The 24,439-nt window shown below is 38.3% G+C and overlaps 1 protein-coding gene across 9 annotated transcripts in view; it reads left to right on the forward strand.

The window, feature by feature from the left end:
* Nucleotides 1–4,941: 4,941 nt before the first annotated feature.
* Nucleotides 4,942–24,439, forward strand: part of RBM26 (RNA binding motif protein 26) — a 60,555-nt gene continuing 41,057 nt past the window's right edge. For 6 of the 9 annotated variants that reach the window (XR_007507992.1, XR_007507993.1, XM_049816035.1 and 3 more), the window contains exons 1-6: nt 4,942–5,368; nt 18,670–18,788; nt 19,352–19,488; nt 20,353–20,441; nt 21,049–21,287; nt 23,116–23,376. Coding sequence is in view for 7 of the 9 variants with exons in the window: in XM_049816035.1 (XP_049671992.1) it covers nt 5,298–5,368; nt 18,670–18,788; nt 19,352–19,488; nt 20,353–20,441; nt 21,049–21,287; nt 23,116–23,376 (916 nt within the window). In the remaining 2 variants the exon portion in view is untranslated. The remainder of the gene's footprint in view (nt 5,369–18,669; nt 18,789–19,351; nt 19,489–20,352; nt 20,442–21,048; nt 21,288–23,115; nt 23,377–24,439) is intronic. The other 3 variants (XM_049816036.1, XM_049816040.1, XM_049816041.1) reach the window with 1 other exon arrangement.

The raw sequence follows: 24,439 nt of genomic DNA on the forward strand, positions 1-24,439 counted from the left end.
TTTTGACTGTAACAACTTGTTCTGACCTTGGCTTTCAAGAAAACTTGTTAAACAACTGTTATGTCAGTTCAAAAAACCAATGCTCAATTCTATGACTTGCAATCTCAGGCTAAACGCTACATGCACCAGCTACAGATACTTCAAACACCTGTGGCTTTGGGACACTCTGCCAAAAGCCTTTCATAGAATCATGGGATGATTGAGGTTGGAAGGGACCTCTGGAGGTCATCTGGTCCAACCCCTCTGCTCAAGCAGGGCCAGGTAGAGCCCTTTTCTCCAGTTATACCACCTATCTTCTTCCTGCAGCAACAGAAAGCAGGAGAGATACACAAACCCATAGCTTAGGTCTGTTCTATAGAGAGACCATGGCCACAGAAAGTCATCTAACATCCACAGCATATTTCGTGATTAAATTTTTGTGGTTTTAAGATTAGAAGAAGACATTCAGATCTTAAAGACCATCTGCTCTAAGAGCTTTTACAGGCACCAGCTTTTAGGTGGCAATGGCTCAGTTTGATTCAATTCACTATGCAGGACTCAACAGAAAAAAGCAAAGGGCTAAACATTCATATAAACATTAATCTTTTTGAGACACAGTCAAGTGAGAGTAATATGAAACTGACCTGCTGCTCTGTTGAAGCACCAGTAGGTGTATTTATGGGGAAAGGCAGAAGTGCCTCAGCTTTCAGATGCTCAGGAATTGATAGACATTTGCTATTTGTGAAGGATGGAAGGGGGAGTCTTCAGGTCTCGATCCTTTCTGTGACATTATCCTCAAAACTCATATTGATGCCTCCTGAGATGAAACTCACTATAGAGTAGAGAAGGATTATCAGGAGGAGTATCATTTGACCCTTCAACACAGAGCAAAGGCAGTACATCTACAGAAGTACACCGAAGTACATCTATACATATCTAAATAACAGCTAACACCAAAACCCCAAACTCAATGAAAGTACAAACTAAAAATCTGAACAATATACAGAAATGGTTTTGTTCCATCAAACCATCCTGATGTCATCCAGTTTCATCAGCCCTGCTGTTTTAGCCCATGCGCTGATGCTAGGGGCCATTGTACGCTGCAATGACGTGGAACCCTTCATCTCCAGATCATACACTCAGATACATCTGAGGCCCGTAATGCTTAAATGCTTAAATCACATTTTCCTAGTAAAAAAGATGAAGTGTTAGAGGGATAGACTGAAGAATTTTGTAATGCCATAGACCAGTCCGGCAGCCTCAAAAAAAATTCATTTAAAACAAACAAAAAAACCCAAAACCAAACACACAAAAAAATTAAAAAACAATAATAATTAACCTTTTTTCTGTATGACATGAACATGGACCGATGAAGGTAGGATAGGTTTGGCAGAAAGACAAATGTGCCCTAAAGTTATTCTCTTCTACAACTACTTTTTGTATTAAAAAATTGAAGGGGCAAATCTGAGTTAAAAGGAGATCTATGGACATTTAAGAAAATGTCAGCTTTCAAAGAAAAATCTTTAACACTTAAAAATTGCAGCTTTACACATTGACAAAGCTTGTTTATGAGCACAAGTCTAGTGGCTTTGGAGAAGAGTCAGCAGAAATAAAATCTCAGAAATCTCAGGAAGGATTGATATCTCTGTCTTGGCTGGCAACAGTCAGCTCTCACGTGAGTAGGTGAAACAATAAAAATGTTAATAAATACAACCCATTATTTTTAGATGTCAAAGGTCACTAAACTGAGTTAGATAAGACTACTGCAAACTAAGCACACACCAGATCTATGAACTTTGAAAATCGTTATATATGAAAACAGCTATACTACCGTGAAGAACTTCACAAAGTTTTTATAAGCCAAAAGGGCTGTTAGGAATCTGTAATCCTGACACATGAATAAATAAGGGAATTAGATTTGTATTACTTTATTAACATAACATTTTATTTATATTTTAAGATTATTGATGTTAAAATGCATTTTTTATAGTAATCCACAGAATATGTATTTCTATTTTCAAGTTTTTGAGATTTCTATTATTTAGTTCCTATTAAAAGTTTGGCATCCATAGATCATATATATGATACAGAATATCTACCATTTAGCAATAGGAACTGATTTTTTAAAAGGTGTTAAATTGTTGAAACCTAAGGACAGCGTGCTCAATTCTTCTTTTGCTGCTTTCCAATCTTTTCAAAGATTCATTTTTTTCCTTGTTATCTTCTTCAGGGCTTTAATTGTACAGGTAGAGATGAAATTTAGGTTATGTTTTGTTTTCCTTTGGGTGGTTGATGAATTTTATGTTGAACAGCTACAGGAGAAATAGAAACTTATTTGTCTTACGGAAATATGACATTGTAGACGTTAATAATTACTTTGACCCTTTGCACAGATTCTCTATTATGTTGTATTAAATGAAATACGATCTTCAGGATTTTTTTCAGTTAAATACTGATTTCACGTGTGACTGCAGTTTGATTTAAGTAAAGACCATTCCTTATTTTGTGTTTTTAAAATTGTTATTAAGAACCCAAAGATGTTGTGTCTTAAATAAAAACTACCTTATGTATAGAAGCCACTTTATATTTCAGAGGAAATGGTTTCCTCAGATCTAATAGGTTTAGTTTGTACTCCTCTAATTCCTTCCATGAAATGAAATTAAAATTGCCTGAAAGATGCTACAGAACATTGCAGACACTTTTTATGACGTGGGATCTAAATCTTTATAAGGCCTTAAGATTTCAAGTCTGCAAACTCTAGAAATGGGAATGTCAGCAGCTTCTATTATTTATTTATTTACTTACTTATTTATTATAGTTACTCTGAGTATTGCCACAGAAGTGTGGTAACAGCATAATTCTATCAACACAGTAATGTTAAAAAATTACCACATGCAGACAAGTCTTATCCACTGCATAAAATGTATTCATGAAGCCCTTTTGCTGATCACAAATTTACTTACAGCACTGTGCTTCTGAATGGCTGGAAAGCAGTTTAGAAAATGAAATGTCAAACACAGAGAAGTTGCTACCATGATTAGACCCATACATTTTATGTGGGGAAGCCTTAGAGGCTGTGTTTTCTTGCTAGCCATTGTATATTCAAGGATGAAAGGTAGTTACAAAGATGAGAGTGAAGTGGACCAACACAGTGCTTGCCTGAATTATTTCCACCAGACACTAGCTTTTGCAAAGGATTAAGGGCCAGATCCAAAAACAAATTTAGATTCTTATCACAATGCCTAATTTCTATGTGCCTGTCCCTTCAAAGATCCATCAGAATCCCAAGCTTAGTGACCCTTTCTATGGGTTCAGGGGGAGTTAACTTACAAGTTGGTGCCTGTGAGCCAAGGACTTTTTAGATGTCTACAGAACAGTCTCCAGAGAATTTCAGGCTCTGGTGATTTTCTGCCTACTGACTGGATGTGCTGTTCATTCTCCACTATACAAGGAAACCAAAGTGCATCTTGTAATTGGGAAGTCCTCACTGAAGTATCTATTAAGCTGGCAGTTTACTTGGTCAGCTTGCTACACTCTCCAGTTTTCAACAGACTTTCAAGGATGACAACAAGCAGCATTAGCTTTCTCCAGCTCTTATTTAGTTGTCTCAGACACTGGATTTCTTGGCAGTCTCTCTGCTGAGGTCAAGTGCTTCTTGGTTGCATGGAATCGTGGTCATAATTGCTAATGACCCTTGCTCTGCTACAGATGCAGAGAAGTTATGTTGAGCTTTTTCAAACAGAAGTACTAGCGGTCTGTAGTGGGTTCCTGTAGGCAGGATGAAGCTGGGGACTGATCTTGAAGGAGTTCCCATGCTGGGAGAACAAGCAGGCATCCTACCTTATATCCAAACATGTCTTCTCGCCTTCACCCCTGCTCTGTAGGGCTCCCTCTGCTGTTATCCCGACTCTGCATGACAAAGGTAGGACTTCAGGATGCTCATAAATTGACAGGTCAGCCAAGACCATGGTTGCTGTCTAATCTAAGTCAATTACATGTTCCTCTCTAAGAAGACCAGGCAGGCAGCTTGACAGTCACGCACTCTGCCCTGCGAAAGGCAGAGTCAACAATTTCCTTGAAATACTCGCCTTTGTTCATCGACTGTGCAAAACTGGAGCTCAGGTGAGACGCCGGTCTTTTGGAAGCCCACCAAACTGACCGAGGTACATTCACCGCAGACATTTTCTTTCAGCTCTCGGTTAATCCAAAGTACCGGCGAAAGCAGTGGCCTATGTTAACTTTTCATGGGGAGGCCCCACGCTGGCAGGCACTGGTTTTGAGGGGGCCAGTCCGTGAGCCCCCACCGCCATCGCCTCTGGGGGTGACCGATCAGCCGCGTGGGCTCAGCTCCTCCGCCAGGTCCGCGCTGTGGGGCCTGAACGGGCCAGGGAACGGCCACAGGCAGCTCGGTCCCAGCACCCGCCGGCCCATGGCAGCACCCCATCCCAACCCGCGCGGGGCCAATGTCGGCAAGACACGGGGCCTCGCTACCAACTCCCCTGTTTTCACAGAATTTTTTTACTCCGACCTTTATTTTTGAAAAGAAAAGAAAAAAAAAAATTCTGTCAGTGGCAGACAGCTATGGGAGCTCGCACCACGGGGGAGGGAGCACTCGCCGCGCCTCCCTTTCCGCTTCTGCAGGGCGCGTTCCCTCACTAAGGCCGCCTCCCACCCGGGGGACCGCTCTCCCCTCACGGGTGGACGGCAGGAACGCGCTCCCGCCCGCCGCCACAGGCCGCACGTCAGCAGCAGCAACGCCAACGCCGCGCCGCCCCGCCCGGCCCGGCCCGGCCCCGCCTCCCGGCAGCCCCCGCGCGCCGCCCGTCCTCGCGAGACTCCTTATTCTCGCGACAGCGGGGCGCCGCCATCTTACCTGCTCGCCCGCTCGCTCCGTCTGGCTCTGCGGCTAAGGGGAGCTGGGGGCGGGGGGGGGGGCGGTGTGTTTCGGAGCCGCGCTCGGGGCCCGCCGGTCGTCGGGCCCGTCGGCCGCGCTGCCCTCCGCCCGCCCCTGAGGCGGGAGGGGGGACGGACGGACGGACTGCGGAGCGGGCGGACCGCGCTCCCCGGCCGAGGAGCGGCGAGAGCGGGGCCCGCAGGGAGCAGCCGCCGCTCGGCTGGTTCCGCCCCCTTCGTGGCGCTGGGCCTCCGGCCCCTGCCAGGCGGCCTCTGCCGAACCGGGAGGCGACCGCAGCCTCGGCGGGTGAGAGGAAGCGCGGCGGGAGCCGGGGTGCCGGCCGGCGGGGCGGCGCGGAGCCCGCCGCCGCCGTTGTTGTTGCTGCTGCTGCTGCCGGGGAGGCGGGGGGCCCGGGCCGCTCTGGATGGTGGTTAAAATGATCATAGAAAACTTCGAGGCGCTGAAATCCTGGCTCAGCAAAACCTTGGAGCCCATGTGAGTAGCCGCGACCCTTCCTCTCTCTCCCGCCCCCTCCAAAATAAACCTTCCCTGGGAGAAGACGGGGATCCTCAGGGGAGGGGAACGCTGTGCCGGAGAGGCCCCTGAGGGCACCGCGGGAGATGCCCTCCCAGCGCCCTTCGCCGCCGGCCGGCTCTTGTGGGGGGCCGCGTCGTTCCCCCGCTCTCCCGGCGCCGTCCTCGGCTGGGAGATAGGACCGTCTTCCTCCGGAGGATGCAGCTTCCCCCCCTAGCGACCGCGTTCGCCTTTCCCTTTGTAGCCCGGGGTAAGCGGGAGGTAATGTGCTGCCTGTGCAGCTCACTGTTGCCTGCTCTCAGCCCCCGTGGAGGCCGGGTTAATAACCATGGCCTGCCGCCCTGTCCAGTGACCTTCTCTCTGAGAGCTCAGGTGCCACCGGGACGTTTTCCGGCATCCTGGGACCTTCCCAGTATCATTTTCCATAGACTTGTCGCACGTCCTTCTCGGTTGTTTTGAATATTTGACGCTCTGCTGTTTCCCTCCCCCTGAGTAAAAATTGCATCAGTAGCGCGCTTGGGAGTAGGAGCCCCAGAGAGTGATTTGCCTGTTTGTGAATACCTGCTTGGCCTCTAATCATAGCAGTCATGTGAGTAATTGGGGTTCTTCTGCAAAGAGTCCGTGTCTTCCTTCTCTGAATGAACTGAGACGTGAACTTGGTTTTAAAGGTTTTGTCTTCTGGAAGTATGGTGTCTATAGACTTTTAGATCAAAGCATGCACTTGTCATTCTGAAACACCATTTTAACATGTCTGAATTAAATTACTGGAGCTTGGTTTGAGTCAATGGAACTAGAACTTATAAATTAATTCTAGTGTTAACTTGCTTCTGAGGTGTTTGGCCACTGTCGGTTTTACGCTGATGCTGTCAAATGGGAGAGGAAAAAAAAAAAAAAAGTCTGCTTTATGGCTTCCATAGTCAATAGTTAAGTATATGTATGTACATGTATAGTGTATGTGGCTTATGCTGACATAATCTCAAAAAGTTATAAAATGCTGGGCCATTTTTAGAAGAGCTTCACTTGTGTTTTTTGGGGGGGTGGGTGCAGTGTCCTTTTTTTCCATAGCACCTAATCCAAACCACACTGAAATAGATGAGTCTTGAACTTAATTTCAGTGGACTTTGAATTAGGCCTGCAGCAAATTATGCTGAGTGCCTTTATACAAAGGTTTGACCCTTAAGACTGTGGTAGGATTTTTTTTTTTTTTTTAACTACATCATCTTGTAAAGGTGTAGTTTTGGGAAGGTGAATTCATTGTCCTCTTGGGTCAACATAAGGTAATATTAGAATAACAGAGCACATTGGTAAGGTAATATTAGAATAACAAAGCACATTGTGCTGTGTGGTAATAGATCCAGCTAGCCCTCTGGTGCAGAATGCTCCCTGTTAGTCTCTGGGTGCTTTCTTGCATGAATATTCTGTTGATGCCTATCAGCAGTTTGATATCAGTAGAGTGTGCTGGTCAGGAGGCTTGAAACAGACAATGTTTAACTTTGGAAGATCTTGTCATTTCCAAAATACATGTTGGTAATTTGAAATGATAAATCATACACGCTTACCTCTCAGTTGGTCAGCAGCTGGAGATTGATATGTTAGTTTCAAACAGTTTACAAGGAGCATTTTTAAATTCTGTGAAATCTGAAACTGGAAGTCCACTAGTGGCATGTACAGGAGTGCTTCAGTTGGCTTCAAAATCCCTTTGTTGAGTAAATACATTAGGTTCTTTGGATTTTGCAGACCTGTATCCAAAATTCATTTATACAGTTTTTCTGCTCTTTCTTGAGTATTATGCATCAGGAGCCGAAGTTTAACTTTCACAAGTGAATAGTACAAGTTTCCTTTTCACAATATAAAAAGTATCAAAAGTTTGCCAGATATTATTTAGGTAGAGGTCATTATGGTTCCTCAGTATTTCCCCTCAGGTTCCATTCACTGGTGATGTGTAGTAGTAACTTCTTACTCTGGTAACAAACTCGAGTTGTTCCATGTTTCTCTGTTTGAATATTGAACTGTGATATCTGCTAGTGATAGTCAGCAGTTAAAGGGTGAAACTGGGATTTTCAGCTTTTGTGATCAGTGCAAGTTTCTGCTTTTTAGCACTAAAAGGACCAACGTGTTTCTGTTAAATGTGGTGTGTGAGCAGTTCAAATGTGGTTCTCATGCTGGAAAACTATGTTGTAGGGTAGAAAATTGCTGACCTGGAGGATGTTTCGTTCTCTGAATTTTTAGCTTTGGGAGGAAGCAAGCCAGCAGGGACTGTTAAACTCGACTGTCATTCAACAGTTTTGTGCAGAGTCCTATGTAACTCCATTATTCCAATAAATGTTGGAATTGGTGGAGAAGTATTGTCATTTCCTAACAGTCAGATACTCTTGGGGCTGTTTCTGATCTTAGCTATCTGAAATGTATGCCTACAGCCATAGCTCCTGGCTGTATGGAAATTATAGTGTGCAGTTACTTCTAAAGAACTTGCTTCTAAAAGAGCTAATTGCTGTTGGTGTAGCAGTAGTACAATGAGGCCCTAAGTGCTGGTCGTTTGGAAGCGTCACCATAGCCTGAAAAGAATTTTTGACTTGTCTTTTCTTTTTAATGAAACAAAAAATTGTGCCAGCTGTTTTTGTGTCATAGCTCTTTCAGAAATCTTTAGCTGCAAGATAGGCAGCTGAATTTCCTAACTAGCCTAAGGAAGACATCACTGTATTAGATCATTATGGAGGTGTTGTCTCGCTAGTCTTAAGGGGAGAAGTGCACTTTAAAGAACTTAAATAAATAAATTTTATACACATGTGTATAGGTCTGTACTTATGTGCTAGTTATCTAGAGCTGAGTAGTTAGAACATGCTTTATTTTCCAAGTTGCCTGTTTCCAAGTAGCTAGCAGTTTTTAATTATGATGTATAGCTTGCTCCAAAGCCTGTAACACCCATATTTGAGAAGCATAATGTTTCAGAACTAGAAGATGGCAATATCCATAAGTATAATTTCATTTCATCATGAATTTTTATCTTTAAACTATTTTAAAGCATTAGCAAGAATGCTAACTTTTTAATGTAATGAAATGTGTGTTTGTATAATTGTATGGACTGGACATCATTTGGTTGTTGGATTGCTTGCACATGGTGCCTCTGGGAAACACTGTTCATAGACAAGAATGTTTGGAACAGAGGGATGATAGAGGATTTAAGTTTTGGAATTTTTTGTTTATTTGTGGTGGGTTGTTGGGGTTTTTGTTTGTTTGTTTGTTTTGGACTGCTCTAATGCCTCTGGCAAAGTCTTGGTGATCCTCCATACAGACACTGCTTATGTGAGTTTATCTTGTTGCAGTGAGGCAAAAACTGCAAATGTTACCATGCTGGAGCATTTACACAGTCCAGCTCTGCTTGGAGGGTGGTAGTTCTCTAGTAACTTTCTGCAGTTCTCCAAAGAGAGGCTGCTTTTGTGGTTTTGGAAGTAACTCTTTGAGTAGCTTAGTTTCGTGTACAGAGAATTGCTAAATATGCACACAGAACCACTACAGATACAGCTATGTGAGTGTAGTACCAGTGTAAACAAAGTGGCAAGAGTATTTTTTTTGTGCTGTGGCTGCTCTGTATTTGACTAGAGCTATCTTTTATATGTTCAACTTCAGTCAGCTCTACAAAGAAGGCATTTGTCAACAGTCATCTTTGTTGCTTGCAGACAGCATTATGCTTAGTTTCTAGTGTTATACACATTTTCTTATCCATGGCATGGCTCCTGTAAAGTGTTTGAAAGTAACGTTAAACATGGACCATAACCTTATGTCTGTCACTTCTAATTTCTGCACTAATGAAGTCCTCACTGAGCTGTATCTATTGTGATGGGTTTCTTTGCTGCTAGTCCATTCCAGATCCTATATAAATTGTGTATATAATCCTTGCTGGAATATCAGGATCTGGCTTGGCAAAGTTCCAAGTAGGAATGTCTTTTTTTCATTTTTTCTTGAATTTGTTTGAATCTCTACCTGTGAAAAAAATAAGCTCTTTTGTAACTAATGCTGCACTGACCGTTTTGCCTTGTAAGACATTGTAGTGTTCTCCCCTTTGCCCTAATTCTTTACAGTGGAAAATTTTCTTGGTTTTAATTACTTTGTATAAAAGAAATCTAATTACAAATTAAAAAATTTTTAAAAATAATTAAAATCTTCTGCTGGCCCAATTACATCTTGATTAAGGCTCCCATATCTAATTTTTTCCACTTTGCTGTATTTATGAAGGTTTGTTCATGTACTAAATCAGACTTGCAAGGAAGACTAAAAAATACCTAAAACAATGTTTATGCAGTATTTAAGCATACCTCATTAAAAGGGGAAGGATTTTTGCATTGGTTAATTCTGTAAGTGATCGTGCTGCTGTAACTACTTATGTCAGAGAGAATGAAATCCAAATTGTTTAAAGAATATTTTGACTATTTATCATTCAAATATTTTATGGCAAACAGTAAGTATGTTCTGGTGTTCAGTTATGCCTTCGCTGTTCTATTTTTGTTTTTTCATGCTTTTCAACCTTTCTTTGTTAAATCTCATAATATTTTTTGGCTGTTTGGATCTTTGCTTCATTGTTAATACATTACCGATTAGTTGTATTCACCAAGTTATTTAAGAAAGGTAGTGAATAAAAAAGGTTTAACAATGGTGTAAGGAATATGGTAATAAACCAAGATACTGAAAGAACAGAAATAAGTTAAAGTGCAAAACTTTGGCATTCCATTCCACATACGTGTGACACACCATCCTACCAATAACAGTCATTGGGCCACCGGGAGTTTTCACTCTCGTTTCCCATTAAACTTCCTAAGAAGTTCAAAAGCAATAGATGTTTCTCTTCATTTCATTTTGTTAACACTTTACATTAGGCTATTTATAACTAAGGTAAATAAAGCACAAATACACGTCATTGGTATGTCACTCTTAACACTACTGAAGTTACTTTTTTACATCTATTATGAAACTTGATAGTTTGTTCACCTGACTCATGGAGAGCTGCTGTATTTGAGAAATCTAGGTTCCTAGCTTAGAGTGCTGATAGTGCTAAGCTTCTGTGTAAAAATACTGTGACAGAATTAAAGTATCAATATTATAAGGTGTAGTTGAAAGCAGAATATGAAGAGGAGAAAATTATTCCTGTTACAGGAAACCTTCCTTGTTCTTATGCTGAGCATCAGCAGCGAAATGGAACCCCTTGGCTGCATCGCAAATCATAGAGATGCTATGATGATTTTTGCTTTCTGCATTGAATGTGTGTTGGACAACCAGCAAGCTGACAGCTGTTCTGCCTCATGAGAGCTGTCTTGAATCTAGAGGTGACATTTTAAGCTGCTGGTTATTGGTTGCAGCTATATGAACATGTCAGATCTGAGTATCGTGATAATTTAGAACTATTGTAATGACATCAGTAATTTATGTAACAGCATTGGAGGCTGTTGCATTCCTCAGTGTATTTCTAGTAAGTACTATTAAAGAGTTAATGAAAGTGGTCCTTCTCATCTACAGTAGTGTCTCAAGGTAAAAGTGGGATCTTACTGAATTAGTCTGTCATTCATTTTTACTTATTGAACACTGTAGGGTTTTATAACTTTTTTTTTTTTAGTAGCAGCACAACAGAATGGTACAGCTGTCTAAATGAGACTAGCTGCTCTGCCCAATATGGAGTGGACATTTTTCTGCACCCACACAGCCGTGCAAATATGAAGCATGTCTCAGCCTTCAAACATAACCATGTCCACCTTGGTTAATGTCAGGAACTGAGCAGTATTCTAGGGAAGTATAAATACTAATCTTTAGGCAGCAAAACTAGACTCTGAAATTTAGGTTGTAAATTCTCAGGATCGGAGTATGACAAATAACATGTACCTACATGTTATTTCCTTTACAGAATGATCACTTACTGCCTGGAGGACTTCAGACGTGCTTTTGTGGTTTCAATGTATTGTGGTAGTTTAAATTTTTCAAGGAACTAGTTTCAGGACTTGCAGCACCTTTTTGCTCTGTACATTAATTTTTTAAAAAATGAAGAAAGAAACCCCTCATGTAGTTTCTTTTAACATCTTAAAAAAGTAGTGTATGTGCACTAGCTGTGTCCAAATTGAAGTCTAGATTGAGGGTCTTTGCATTAGCTTGAAATAAAATCGATAAAATACATCTGAAATGAACAAGTAGTGGTTTTGTTAGAAGGAGACTTTATGGAAACTTCTGTTCTGTCCTCTCTCCTCTCCCTCCCCCAAGCACACTTTTTCTCTTAAGAGAGTAACCATGTTCATTCTGTGAAAACTGTCAGATAACAGTTTGACAGCTTCATCATTGGAATTTCTCTCTGCCCCAACCCCCCCCCCCCAGCCCCCAGCTGGCAAAAGGGTTATGTACTCTACAGCTAAACACCACATATATATCTATCTATCTCCATTTGGGAATTTTCATAGATTTTTCCAAACATTTTCACCAGACAGTAGACTTTGTATAGAAGAATGTGAATTAAGTTACGTTGCCAAAAAGCATAAAAAAAATCAAATTCATTTTCTATGTAATGGTTGTGTTGTTGTCTAATAACTGTAAAATTTATGCAGCAGTTTGTTTTGCCATGCCAGTGAGATTTTTAGCAAAACAAAGGATTATCCACTTGTTAAACTGATTTCTGTGGTGTTTACTACAGCACCATAGTACCAGGTCTGCACCAAACACTATAAATACTACTTTAAAAAAAAAAAAATGGCCAGAAATAATTACTCTTTTAAGGCTTCAGTTCAAAGTGGCTACTTTGCTTATTAAGAACTGACTTAAATGATGAATTGCAGTATGAGGAACTTCATAGCACTGGAGATGTGTGCTTTTTCTGAGAGAAAGGTATCTGGGTCTAGATATTTCAGACCTTTCTCCAGCTAATTAGTTGATAATTTAAAAGGCTTCCGCCTGGTATATATGTAGGAAACCTAGAATATGTATCTGTATTCATTCTGTGCTTTGTCATGTTGGAAAACATTACTCGAGTAAGCCAGACTGGAGTAAGACAGGCAACATTAATAAGCTATTTAAATATGTGAATTTTTCAGATACATTATCAACTTCACAACTATCATTCTTGATTCAGCTTGCCATTTTTTAATTCCTTGCATTTCTTCCTCCTTCTCTTGTTTTAAGAATTCATCAGGTGGGTTGTTTTTTTTGTTGGTGTTTTTTTTTTTTTTTTTTTTCTTCTGTCAGTGTGAGTATTTGAACAGGAGTCTTAGTGGCCTTATATTCAATATTTGCTTGGTGGAGAGTTCAGGGCTCTATTGCAGAGACCTGCCCAAAGTTCTCAATTGATAGTGGGATATTTAGTCCAACAGAGACTTTCAGATCTGCCTTCCCTTTTGATACCTTTTGCATTAAAAATACTCGAATAAATAGCATGTTTTGTCTTTCGTTTGAATATTTATTTTTGTACTGATGCTTAAACATGTTCTTAGGCACTAACCTGGCAAAATATGTCCTCATCATACTGTATGCAAAGTTTGTGTTTATTCTCTCTTAAGGCTTGAGTGGTATTTACTGTATGCTTCTACTCAATATCTTTTAAAATGCTTTTTCTGCAATATTTATGTACAAAGGTATCTTGCTGATTTAGCTTATCTGCCTTTCTGAATTACTTTTAGCTATTTTGGCAAAGTCTTCCTAAGTTGGTATAAGCTCAGGTGTTAATAAGGGGGTTTGTATGTACTGCTACAGCAGTAGCATTTTTTTTTTCAAACAACTTTAGTATGTATTCCACATCTACTGCATTTGTAAGTTAAGGCTGATGCCTGTAATTGCATGGTGATTATAAAAATCAAAGTGGGTTCTTAGAACATAGTTAGTATTTTATATTTTAAAATATGTGAATCTGAGTATTGCAAATGGATAGATTGAGTGCTGTTTAATGAATTGCAAAGTATTTAAATAAAAAAACCCAACTGTACAGAGAAGTGAGTCCTCTTCAGCCAATTTACTTTTCCCTTCTCAAACATTATTTAAAAAAAAATACATATTTAAGGCTTAAATTTAACAACTTCAGCTTTCCTCTTCTGCTTTATTTTCTTTATTTGAAATGGTAATTTCAAATAATGACTGCAAAACCAGATGGGATCAGGAACAAAGGATTTTGAACTTTTCTGTGAGATTTGTTGCAGTTGTGAACTCTTGCTCCTACAATTGAACAAAATATTTGATTGGGTGTTACTTTCCTTTTTGAAGATTTTCTCTGGTGGTTAGCAGTTGGAGCTATCCAGATCATTCTGTGAAGAACATGTAGAGCTCTAGCAAAAGAATTCTTCCATCTATGCCTGCATATTAAATACTGTTTATAAAAGCAGGATTACAAGAGCAATATCCCTTGTTTAACGTAGAGCAGTAGACACTGCATAGTCTCTGACTAATACAGTACAGACTCTGCAAAAAAGCATTACTAGAGGTAAAAACATTTAGCATTACCAATTAGGATCATATATTCAGAAAGTGGGTGTAAGAAAACATGCTGTGGTGTTTAATTGTAGCAGGAACTGGGATGTACTTGCTGCAGTGGAAGTGAGTTCAGATTACTTGTGCCAACTGGTTTTTGTTTGTTTGTTAAAGAAAACATGAAAGAGAAAACAAGAGGAGAAATTTATGTGATTACTGATGCCTATCACTGCTTGCAGCACATGCCTACAAAAAGTTGAGGGGATGTAGGTATGGGATTCAAAGTTGAGAATTGTTGTTTTACATGTTTCAATGCAGGTGAACATTTTTCTAGTAGCCAGATTTTAGCGTAAGAATTAAGTTATGTCTAAACTTCTGTCACACTTCTAACACACAGATTCCATTTATGCTCAGGTCTGTGATGTACCTCACCATGTTCAAGTTAAGCTGAGGTTTCAAACCTGTATCTAACAACTGAAAATGTGTATCATTCATTGAACACTAGAATTGAAATATAAATTTATTTTTAAATTTGAATGCAGCTTAGACTATTTGAAATGTGTAGGTGGTATTCTGATTTTTCTCATTTTTCTGAATTGTCAGTTAAGGACCTTTTTCTATTAATCTTATAATCTGCAAGAATAAAGCATGATATGTACTGTGTAAGTCCTTGTGCTACACAGTGTATTTTGCTGCTATCAGCATGGATGCCTCCTGCTTTTTTTAAACTGATATCACTTAATAAAACAATGCCAACTATAGGAGCGTAAAATACAGCGAGGTTTAGAAAAAACTGATAAAGCTAGCTCAAAATGGGTGAAAAAGCTATGTACGTACAACAAAGATAAAGCAAGCATATTCCATATTATTCACACAAAAAGGCTGCTATTCTGTAAGAAAATACTGTCAAGCAAGAGAACGTAAGAACTTGTTTATCAGAAGAACTCAAGGCCCCTATAATTCAAACCAGCAGATTTTGACTAAATCAAAGGATGGAGAATTTATACACAACATTTCAGAACTTGATTTGAATGAAAAAGTGGAAAGGAATTGCTTTAAAAAAAGCAGCTGTCCCCAAACAAAGCCATTAACAATAATATCCAGAACTCTAATGGCTATAAAGAACAGAAATTTTCAGGCAAGCCTCCTGTATTCAAAGTTCTATGAAGTTTAAATTTCTTTTTTACTTCATGAGATCAGTTTCTCCTTTATTCCACTGCTTCAGGTTGCTAGCAATTGAATTTTAGCATCATCTTTAAAAAAAAAAGAAAAAAAAAAGGGGCAAAGCATTTTGTAAGAGTCTGAAAAGCGGTAAAAGACCAGACTGTAAGCTTGTTAAATCTAGCTAAAATCCTAGCTACAGAAACAAGCATGGTCTTCACAATAGTGTGGAGAAAACAGATCAGTTTGTGGGTTTTTTCACGCTTTGAACAGCAAATATAGAAGAGTAGACTTCTGTTTCTAGTTGGTACATAAAAAAGGAAGTCAGCCTTTGGCTGTGTAAAGATCATTTGCAATTTAATTTTAAAAAGTGAAAAGAAATCACATAAAATCATACTATCAATTTACAAAAACATTGTCTTCATCTCGCTCTACCACAAAATGCATTGTATTCATTATTGCTTAATTAGCATCAGTTGAAGTAATTCGTCTGTTGGTATTTCTCAAAAAATAGTATTTGTTGAAAAGCCAAAATAAAGACAGAGTTTTACCTTGAAAGCATGTAAGTTCTTCCTGTTGTGTACAGTGGAATTTCGACACTTACATATTGAATAATAATAATAGAGTTCAGTACAATTGTTTTGCATTGTTCATATGTGGTTGTATCACATACAGAGTGATAAATCACAGCGCCACAGGAGAAAATGAATTTGTGTTTTCGAAATTAAAAATACATTTATGTACATTTTTATTGAGGATATTTTCTTTAGAGTATCTTGGAGTTGGGTGGATGGATTCAAATTCTGCGGTCATTCCAGAGTGGACAGCGTTGCTAAGATTTCCAAAATCATCATGGTGGAGAGGGGTGAAAGCACTAATTGTTTGTTATTTTTAAACAGTTTTCTTTGGTTTTGGGGGTTTTGGTTTTTTTTGTTACACCTTCTGGAGTCTAGGTGGCTTTCCAGACAAGATTTTCCATTTTCTACCCTGCTTGTGAGAGAGGAATTACTTTGAAGTGAATATGAAGTTGTTGTATAGTCACTACTGTAGGAGCTGGAGAAATAAAATACATTGCAGTAGTTAACAGCAGTGGGTTTTAACTTCTAGACTGACTTGTTTTTTCTTTATTTTTGTTCCCTTGCTAAATTTTGAGTGCACATGTTGTCATTTAAATCAGTTATAGCAGATTTTGAACAGTGACAGCTGACTGTATTATCAGATGAGAACCAAATTTATGGAAATTGAAATAAAAAAAATTCAGCTTGTAATATTTTACCTGATTTTTGTGGAGAATAGAAAGGAGAAGAAAAGAATTGAGGATTATCATGTTAAAATTGTGCCCCCCTCCCCCCCCCAATTGTTTTCCTGTTATGACTATAGATAGGTAATATGAAAATAGCACACTAATTTTCCGAGGCATGATTCGGCTTGAAACTGGGAGAGGACTGAAAATCTCCTGTAGTGACATCGAAGTTGCATTAAGGAACAGTAAAAAAAAAAAAAAATAAAAAAAAAAATTGCAAATTTGAGCAGTGAGAAGTTAGGAATTGCTGGCCTTAGGGCCTCCTCATTGCAGCCTAGGATGAACACTCTGTTCAATATCGGGCTTTCAGATAATCTGCTTGGATGATGCGCTCACGTGCTAGCAGTGTAAACAGGACCATGCAGTCCTACCGCTCCCACTGTAGGAGGTTATGTGCCTGCTTCCAAGATGACTTTGTGCTTGGACAGCATTTTCTTCTGGATAAAGAATTGTTAAATCTGAACAGGGGCAAACCAGGTACAACAGTTGAAGGAAGACATTTCAGTGTTTTCCATTGGTGTGCGGTCTGTTTTTCAATTAACAGTATGTAGTTGCGTTTTGTCGGTTTAGTGTGTGTGGGTTCTTCTGGAATGTAAACTGATTGTGAACTCCCATCTTCTGTGTCTATAAATAATGCAGACTAATACAGAATACTGTGGCACATCCCCTAGCAGCTCAAGTTGCTTCTACAGCATGAAATTCTGCTATTGCCTGCTTTCTAGATGATGCTGAGTTATGTTTGAAGCTCTGACCTTTAACTTCAGAGCACTCTGTGCTGGGTGCAGGCTATCCAGAAGATCTCCTGAGGATGGATGCTGACAGATCTGCTTCCTTTGCTTAGTGGATATGTTTGCACCTAGGATGTTGTTTGCTGTGCAGGAGATGGTTTATTAGGAATTAGGTAGTGTGATATGGTGATGGATTTTGTTTCTTCTGCCTGGTGTCTAAAATACATGTGATTTAAATGATCAACATTCAGATTTACAATTAAGCTTCAGCATTGAAATTTCATTTGTTTTAATGTGGAAGAGGTTGGGAACTGCTGTTTTATTCCTCTGTTGTGACTAGTGGACTTCTGTGCTAGAACAGTATTTGTGTGATACTCTTATTCAGTGCAACTCCCTGACCATGGTTTAATTTTACTTATTTCTCAGTTATTTTTGCTAGAGAGAATGTACAGTTAGGATGTATCAGTGCACTTTTTTTTTCCTCGTTGTAGTTCTTTAAAACACTAGTATTAACTTTGATCACCACCCAAACAAGCCAGCTGTCTGAATGACATGACCAGTGTGCACATGTTAAATACTGCCTGGTTTTGCGGGGTCTGAGGTCTTCCTTTGGTTTATGCTAAATAATGGGATTAAATTGTTTAAGAAGATGCCGCTGTTCTGCCTGATAAACCAATGTGGCACCATTTCATTAGTTACTGGCTTTGAATTATGAAGCGTGAAATGGTTTTCTGCTGTGTTCTCACTTGCTTTGGTGGGTTTTACTCTGTAACACCACTACAAGGTTCATTGTAGATTACTATTCGTAAAACATTATAATAAAATTGTATCAGTTATATTAAATAATGTTCTACTTGATGTGGATATACAGCTTACTCCATTCTAAGTTCTTTGTTGATGTGCACAAGACCATCAGCTTCTATGCTGAAGTGCTCCATATTTAGTTTTAGATGGAATTTAGATGTTTAAAATGGATAATGATCCCCTAAACTTCCCTTCATTGTCTGTGGACCTCTTATGGGGACTTCTGTGATAATATTATATGACCGCTTTTTCCTTAAGCTTTCGAAATTAAGATTTTTCAGTTAATCTGCTTTTTATGGTGTTCAGATGTAGGTAGTAATAAGATTCTTTAAAAATATATTTAAGACTCTCCGAGAGTCTGAATTTTGTTATAGCATAGATCACTTCTGCTGTTATCACTGTATTTGTTTGTAATTAAGTAGGCTGACTTTTCCCCATTAACAGTCACTCAGTATTACACTCAGAATTACTGATTTCATCATTGGGAAATTATGGAAATATTTGTTGTATTTGTAATTGTTTTTAAGACTATTAGGCAGTTGAGGCTGTTTCATTCCAAATAGTTCATTCTAGTTTGCTATGAGGTGCTCCATGCAATACTGTTGTGGAAATATTCTAGACACTTGCTTTTCTGGAGAAGAAAGGTGATACTTAGCAATCTTACATATCTGGACTCTGTCTTAGAAAATACCCCTGAGTGTTTTCCAGTTGCTTTGGTAGGAAATGTTTTGGTCCTCTCTATATATTGGTCATACCAGTTTCAGACATTAATTTCTGTAATTTAATTGCTTCTAATTTTTTTTACTATTTTGATTTTTTTTGTTTAATTTATTCATTTGCAGATGTGATGCAGATCCATCTGCCCTAGCTAAATATGTTCTGGCTTTGGTAAAGAAGGATAAAAGTGAAAAGGAACTAAAGGCATTGTGTGTTGATCAGCTGGATGTATTTCTTCAGAAAGGTATGGTCTTTGTCACAACAATTAAGCTTGAGTGAAAAGACTGTATTGTTTAATTAATTCAAACAATCTTTTACCATAGAATCATGCATTTGTCTCTTTATTAGCTTTGTTACCTTGAAATAAGTAATTCAACTTTCCTGAACTAATTTGTCTTAAAAAACAGGTATATAGCGCAATATGCATATATTAGGTATATGTTTTGTATCTATGGTATTCCTGGAAGAAAATTATGAATGTTAAGAGTTATTGCCAGAATTAGAAGTATTGGGAGCTCTGCATATATTCCAGAAATATTCTTCCAGATGTTTTATTAAGAGATGTTAAATAATTCAAGGATTGAAAACCTTTGTGAAACATTGTCATTACTGACATGTTTCTTGACTCTGTAAATGTCCTTTTAAAATATAAAATTAGCAGCAGAGTATTTAAAAAAATACTGTTTGTTGTTCTAACTTTTTGGTGAACACTGATTTTGGTTTTTCTGTTTAATAATTTATTTATTTTTAAAGCAAATATTAACTGAAGTTTTGAATAATGGATATTTGTACACTCTTTACTTTTAGAAACTCAGATATTTGTGGAAAAACTGTTTGATGCTGTGAATACAAAAAGCTATCTACCTCCACCAGAACAGCCATCGTCAGGAAGCCTGAAAGTAGAATTTTTTCAGCACCAAGAAAAAGAGACAAAAAAAGAAGAGGTAGGCATTGATTTTATTTTAAATGTTTGTCTTTTTTTTTTCCATTTCTGTAGTTCGATTATGTGGTTCAACTTCATCATGTTTATTTGCTTATTAATAATAGTCCCAAAACAGCGTTAAAGTATGTCAGAAGATTTGTGCTGCACAATTTTCCTAAACATAAGTGGGTGCTTCAAAGGTGAACCAAAGTGATTCTGACTAGGCAAATGTAAATTAAGTTATTGAGTAGTGTAGGAGTTGCAGTACAACCTACATTAGTTCTTTGCTCAGGATTGCTGTTGTAATTATGCTGCCTTTTAATTCAGCATAAATCCAGGCTGCCATTCCAAATGGCAGTCCTCATTCCTCCAGCTGCTTGATCCAGATAACATCCTTATTCTGACACAAGTGTTTATGTTGTTCTTATGAGCCAGAAGAGTAGGTTTGTCCTTTTCAACAGCAGCCTAGGTTTGGCTGCATGAAAGTGTTTTAACTGTGATCTGAACCAGCTAATCTGCTGATGAAGAAAAGACCTTACTGTGTCAGTTGTTGAATATTCATGTCACTGAATAGATCTGTCGCTGCGTCTCAGTATGGATTTTTGTCCACCTGTAGCAAAAGCAGATGTATTTTTAGTGGAGCACAATAAGTATTGCTTATTCTGCTTTATTTTCTCCCAACCTGTGCTTTGAATATTCCTAGAAATAGAAATCTTAATACATTATGAAGATTCTGAAATTGTATTAGATGCAAAAATGTTGTTTCAGTTCAATGTTACTGCTGACTTTGCTCAGCATTTTGAGTTTTTTGTTTTTATTTGGTTGTGCAGAAGTCTCCATTATAGTGTACTCATGTTTTGATCTAATGTATATACTTTAAATTCAGATAGTTAAAGAGGAAGAGCGAGAAAAAAAGTTTTCTAGAAGATTAAATCACAGCCCTCCGCAGTCAAGTTCTCGCTACAGAGATACCAGGTAATAAATTTTGCTTAACCTCTTGTATTATATCAGTAATCAGATGGATTTGGATTTTTATGGTGTTACTAAATTAAATATTTACTTTCTGTATGGTCACCTAATAAGCCTAAACCCAAGACTTTTATTGATTTTATGCATATGTAGTTAAATGATGAGTATGTAAGTGATAATGTAAACTGTCTCTGAGTTGTGCACAACTATCAGATTTGAGTTTTATGATTAATTTTTATGTTGGATTTGCGGTTTATATTACAACACTTACTGTTCTCAATATTGAGATTGAATTGTGATAATTTTAATTTAGAAGCCTTCCCTTCAGTAACTGTTATCTTTTTGGTGTTTCCAACTTGGAGAAGGTGCTGTATTGGGCAGAAACAGAATCTTATATACATTTTAAAATCTTCTGGATGGTAAAAGTAAAATGCATAAACCAAATAAAGAATTTTAAAAGTCTTCTGAGGAGAAAGGAAGGACCATAGTTAGATTCCATTTGTAGCCTTTCTCTAATTTTCCATTGCCATTTCTTGAGGTTTTTAATGGTAGTTAAGGTTTTAAATTATGGCTTCATAATTCTTGTAATTAACTTACAAAATTACATGTTTAGAAGCCGTGATGAAAGGAAGAAAGATGAACGTTCTCGGAAGAGGGATTATGACCGAAATCCTCCCAGAAGAGATTCCTATAGGGATCGTTATAACAGGAGAAGAGGGAGGAGTCGGAGCTACAGCAGGAGTCGAAGTAGAAGTTGGAGCAAAGAGAGATTGCGGGACCGGGACCGAGACCGGAGCAGAAGCCGGAGCAGAACACGAAGCAGAGGTACCAACAGTTGGTCTCTAAAATACGGTGAATGTTGCCTACAAAATTTAGACACTAAACTAAAAACACTATGTTCAAAATGTACCAAAATTTCTTCTGTTGTTCTTGTTTCTTTGTTCAAATTTAGCTTGGTTTTCTGTGGAAATAAGGCCTATGTGATTGTTTTCACTGCGTGTTTCCCTCTTTCCCTCCATTCTTCTCTAATACCTTTGACTGTGTTGGCTACTTTTAAGCAATGTTGTAAGAGAGGCAGAAAAATCGGAGTTGATAGCATTTCATTAAGTTTTAGAAAACTCAGAATGTGGTTTGGGAAGATACAGAAATTAATACCCATCTATGGAGGTAGAACTGGCAGAAATTACCTGTTTGGCAGCAAATGACTTGTCAAGTAGAACAGTACAGCTGTGTTCTTTTTGTCTTGTCCCCTGCTTGGTGTTATAGGGAGGGGCTGAAATTATTACAGTAAATATTTGTATTTGTTTACATATCTGTAGGACTTAAGGCTTCGGTACAGTAGTTTTTCGAATTAAACTTCTTTAAAAACAAAGCTGTTTATTCAGCTAAAAAGAATGCGTTTTCTCCCAATAGTTGTTACTGATAAATTGAAAGAGAGCATTGAGAGTCATTTTATATCTTTACTCTGTCTCAGACTTTGTAGAGGTAAAAATAGTCTGGTTTAACTCTGTGTATTATTTTTCTTTCTATAGAACGGGCCTTGGTAACTTGGCCTTAAAAGTAGGAATGCAGAGTTCCTGAAAATGTGCGAGCAGATATTTTCCAAGCAACTTATGAACGAGCAAGATAAATAGCATGCAGCAGTTTAACTAAAAGATTACAATGTGATTAAATCTTAATTTAAGGATTATTTTACATAAACTGCAATGGTAATACCTTATGGACAACATGTTATAGTGAAATCTTTGTTTCTTTTTCTAAGCACATTAAGAAAAGCCTGTTTTACTGACACTTATCTGCCATTTTAAGACATTTTTATTAAAGTTCCTTTAATGTGGGGTTATTTGAGTCTACCAACTTACCTCATGACAGAACTCTGCTGTCTTCATCTGGATACTTACTGTTTATTTGATGGTAATATTGGAAAATTAAGAGGAAAGTTTGTGTGTAATCAGAATAAAAGGTCACGTTACAGCTGTGTCTGTGCAGGAGTACTCCACACCTGTCAAGCGCTATTATGTCTCCAGTCATGACAAAGCTTTGCATGTGATAAATATAATGCATTTGCATGCAGATAAAATGAAGATAAACAACATGAAGATACAACAATAAGTGTCTTGAAACGTTAAAGATGTGTAACTTTTGTAGTGTTTTCAAGTCATGTTTACCTTTTTCTTGCCCATTGCTTCCCTTTATTCAGAATAACATTCCATCTGAAGTTCTTAGAATATATGCATTACTACAGAAGATGTACTCTGCTTGAAGTTAAATAGGGTTTCTGCTTTACTGTGGGTATAGCTGTTATTAAAATATCCCAGTGGCTGACTATGTACTTTTAAGATAAATATTTTTCTGATTTAACCTTTGGAACATAGAATCATGGAGTAGTTGAGGTTGGAAGAGACCTCTCAAGATCCTGTAGTCCAACACCCCTTCTCAAAGCAGATAAACTGGAGCAGGTTGCTCAGGACCCTATCCAGTTGGGTTATAAATAACTCTGAGGGTGGAGACTTTACAGGTACTCTGGGCAACCTGTAGAACATTTCAATTATCTTTTTTATATTTTGAGTTGAATTGATGTGGAATAAAGAATACTTACACAGGTTAGCAGCTGCTTCTGGTGAAAATGTATAGAAGGAATCATCCAATAGAACTTTTTTTTTTTTTTTTTTTTTTACAGAAAGGGATTTAGGAAAGCCAAAATATGATATGGATAGAACAGATCCATTAGAGAACAATTATACTCCAGTTTCTTCCGTGACAAATATTTCGTCCGGCCACTACCCAGTCCCTACACTGAGCAGCACTATTACTGTTATTGCTCCTGCTCATCATGGAAATAACACTACTGAAAGCTGGTCGGAGTTCCATGAAGAGCAGCTGGACCACAACTCTTATGGAAGACCTCCGCTGCCAAAGAAACGCTGTAGAGATTATGATGGTAAGTCTGTATTTTTTTTAATTGCTTCCTGCAGCTATGATTGACCCCTTTCTGAAAAGATTGCAGTAATTTTCCTTTCTTTTCCTTATCTTCTCTAACGCTGTGGTTTTTCTATTACACAATTCTTGAATGCAAATTTTATCCCACTTTTTATTAACTTAGCTTTTAGACAACTTTCTTTATTAGTGTTTTTATAGTTTTTTTAGCTGCTAGAATTATTTTATATAGATGAAAATTGGTATATTTATTTTAAAAAGTTATCCAAAAAGTCAAATTTTACCCAGGTTTTCTGTCTTATGTTCAAGCCAAATACTGTATTTGATAATTTTGGCCATGATTAGCACCCTACTGACATCATCATTTTTTATTCCATCCTAAGAGATAATTTTTAACTAGAAAGGTCTAGAGCTGCAATTTCCCAGGCTCATGTTAACCCATTTTTTCCACGTAGGTGTTTCTTAAAATTGGGTGGGGTTTTGTGCTTATCTGTGTCTTAAACGTTTTGCATGTCTTGTGCCAAAATTCACACGAGGCTGCTGCAGTTGGCAGTGTCCTAGCTAAATTCAGCCAGTCATCCTGTTAGCTCAGAAGAGTTTAAATTTCCCCCTAAAGTTTTTTCTGAGTTGGTTTTTTGGAGGTTGGGGGAGAGAGGGGGTGTTGCTGTTGTTGTGTACCACAATGACGAGTTTAAGATCTAGGCTGGTTTACATTCAGAACTCTGATTGCAATAGAATTGTTCTTTAAGTAAAGGAAATGGGAGGCTGAGCTCTCAAGCATTGGCAGAGTTGTACTTGTGAAAAATAGCTTTGCCAGTATACATCACAGTACTCTGGAACAAGTAGAGTTGTGAAAGTGTGGTTTTGTTTTGAAGTTTTCTAATGTATGCTGAGCTGCAGAACGTTCTGTCATGGTTCCCACCACTACAGGTTTTTTAGAAAGGAACAAAACATGCAGGCTAGTATACACTTTTGAAATAACATCTCCAGACATGACACTGGGACTTTGTACCTTCAACAGTCTGTCTTCTGTAGCAGCTTATTATTTCCAATTTCTGAGTATGAAT

The sequence above is a fragment of the Accipiter gentilis genome, chromosome 13 (assembly GCF_929443795.1).
Source record: "Accipiter gentilis chromosome 13, bAccGen1.1, whole genome shotgun sequence".
Lineage (NCBI taxonomy): Eukaryota > Metazoa > Chordata > Aves > Accipitriformes > Accipitridae > Astur > Astur gentilis.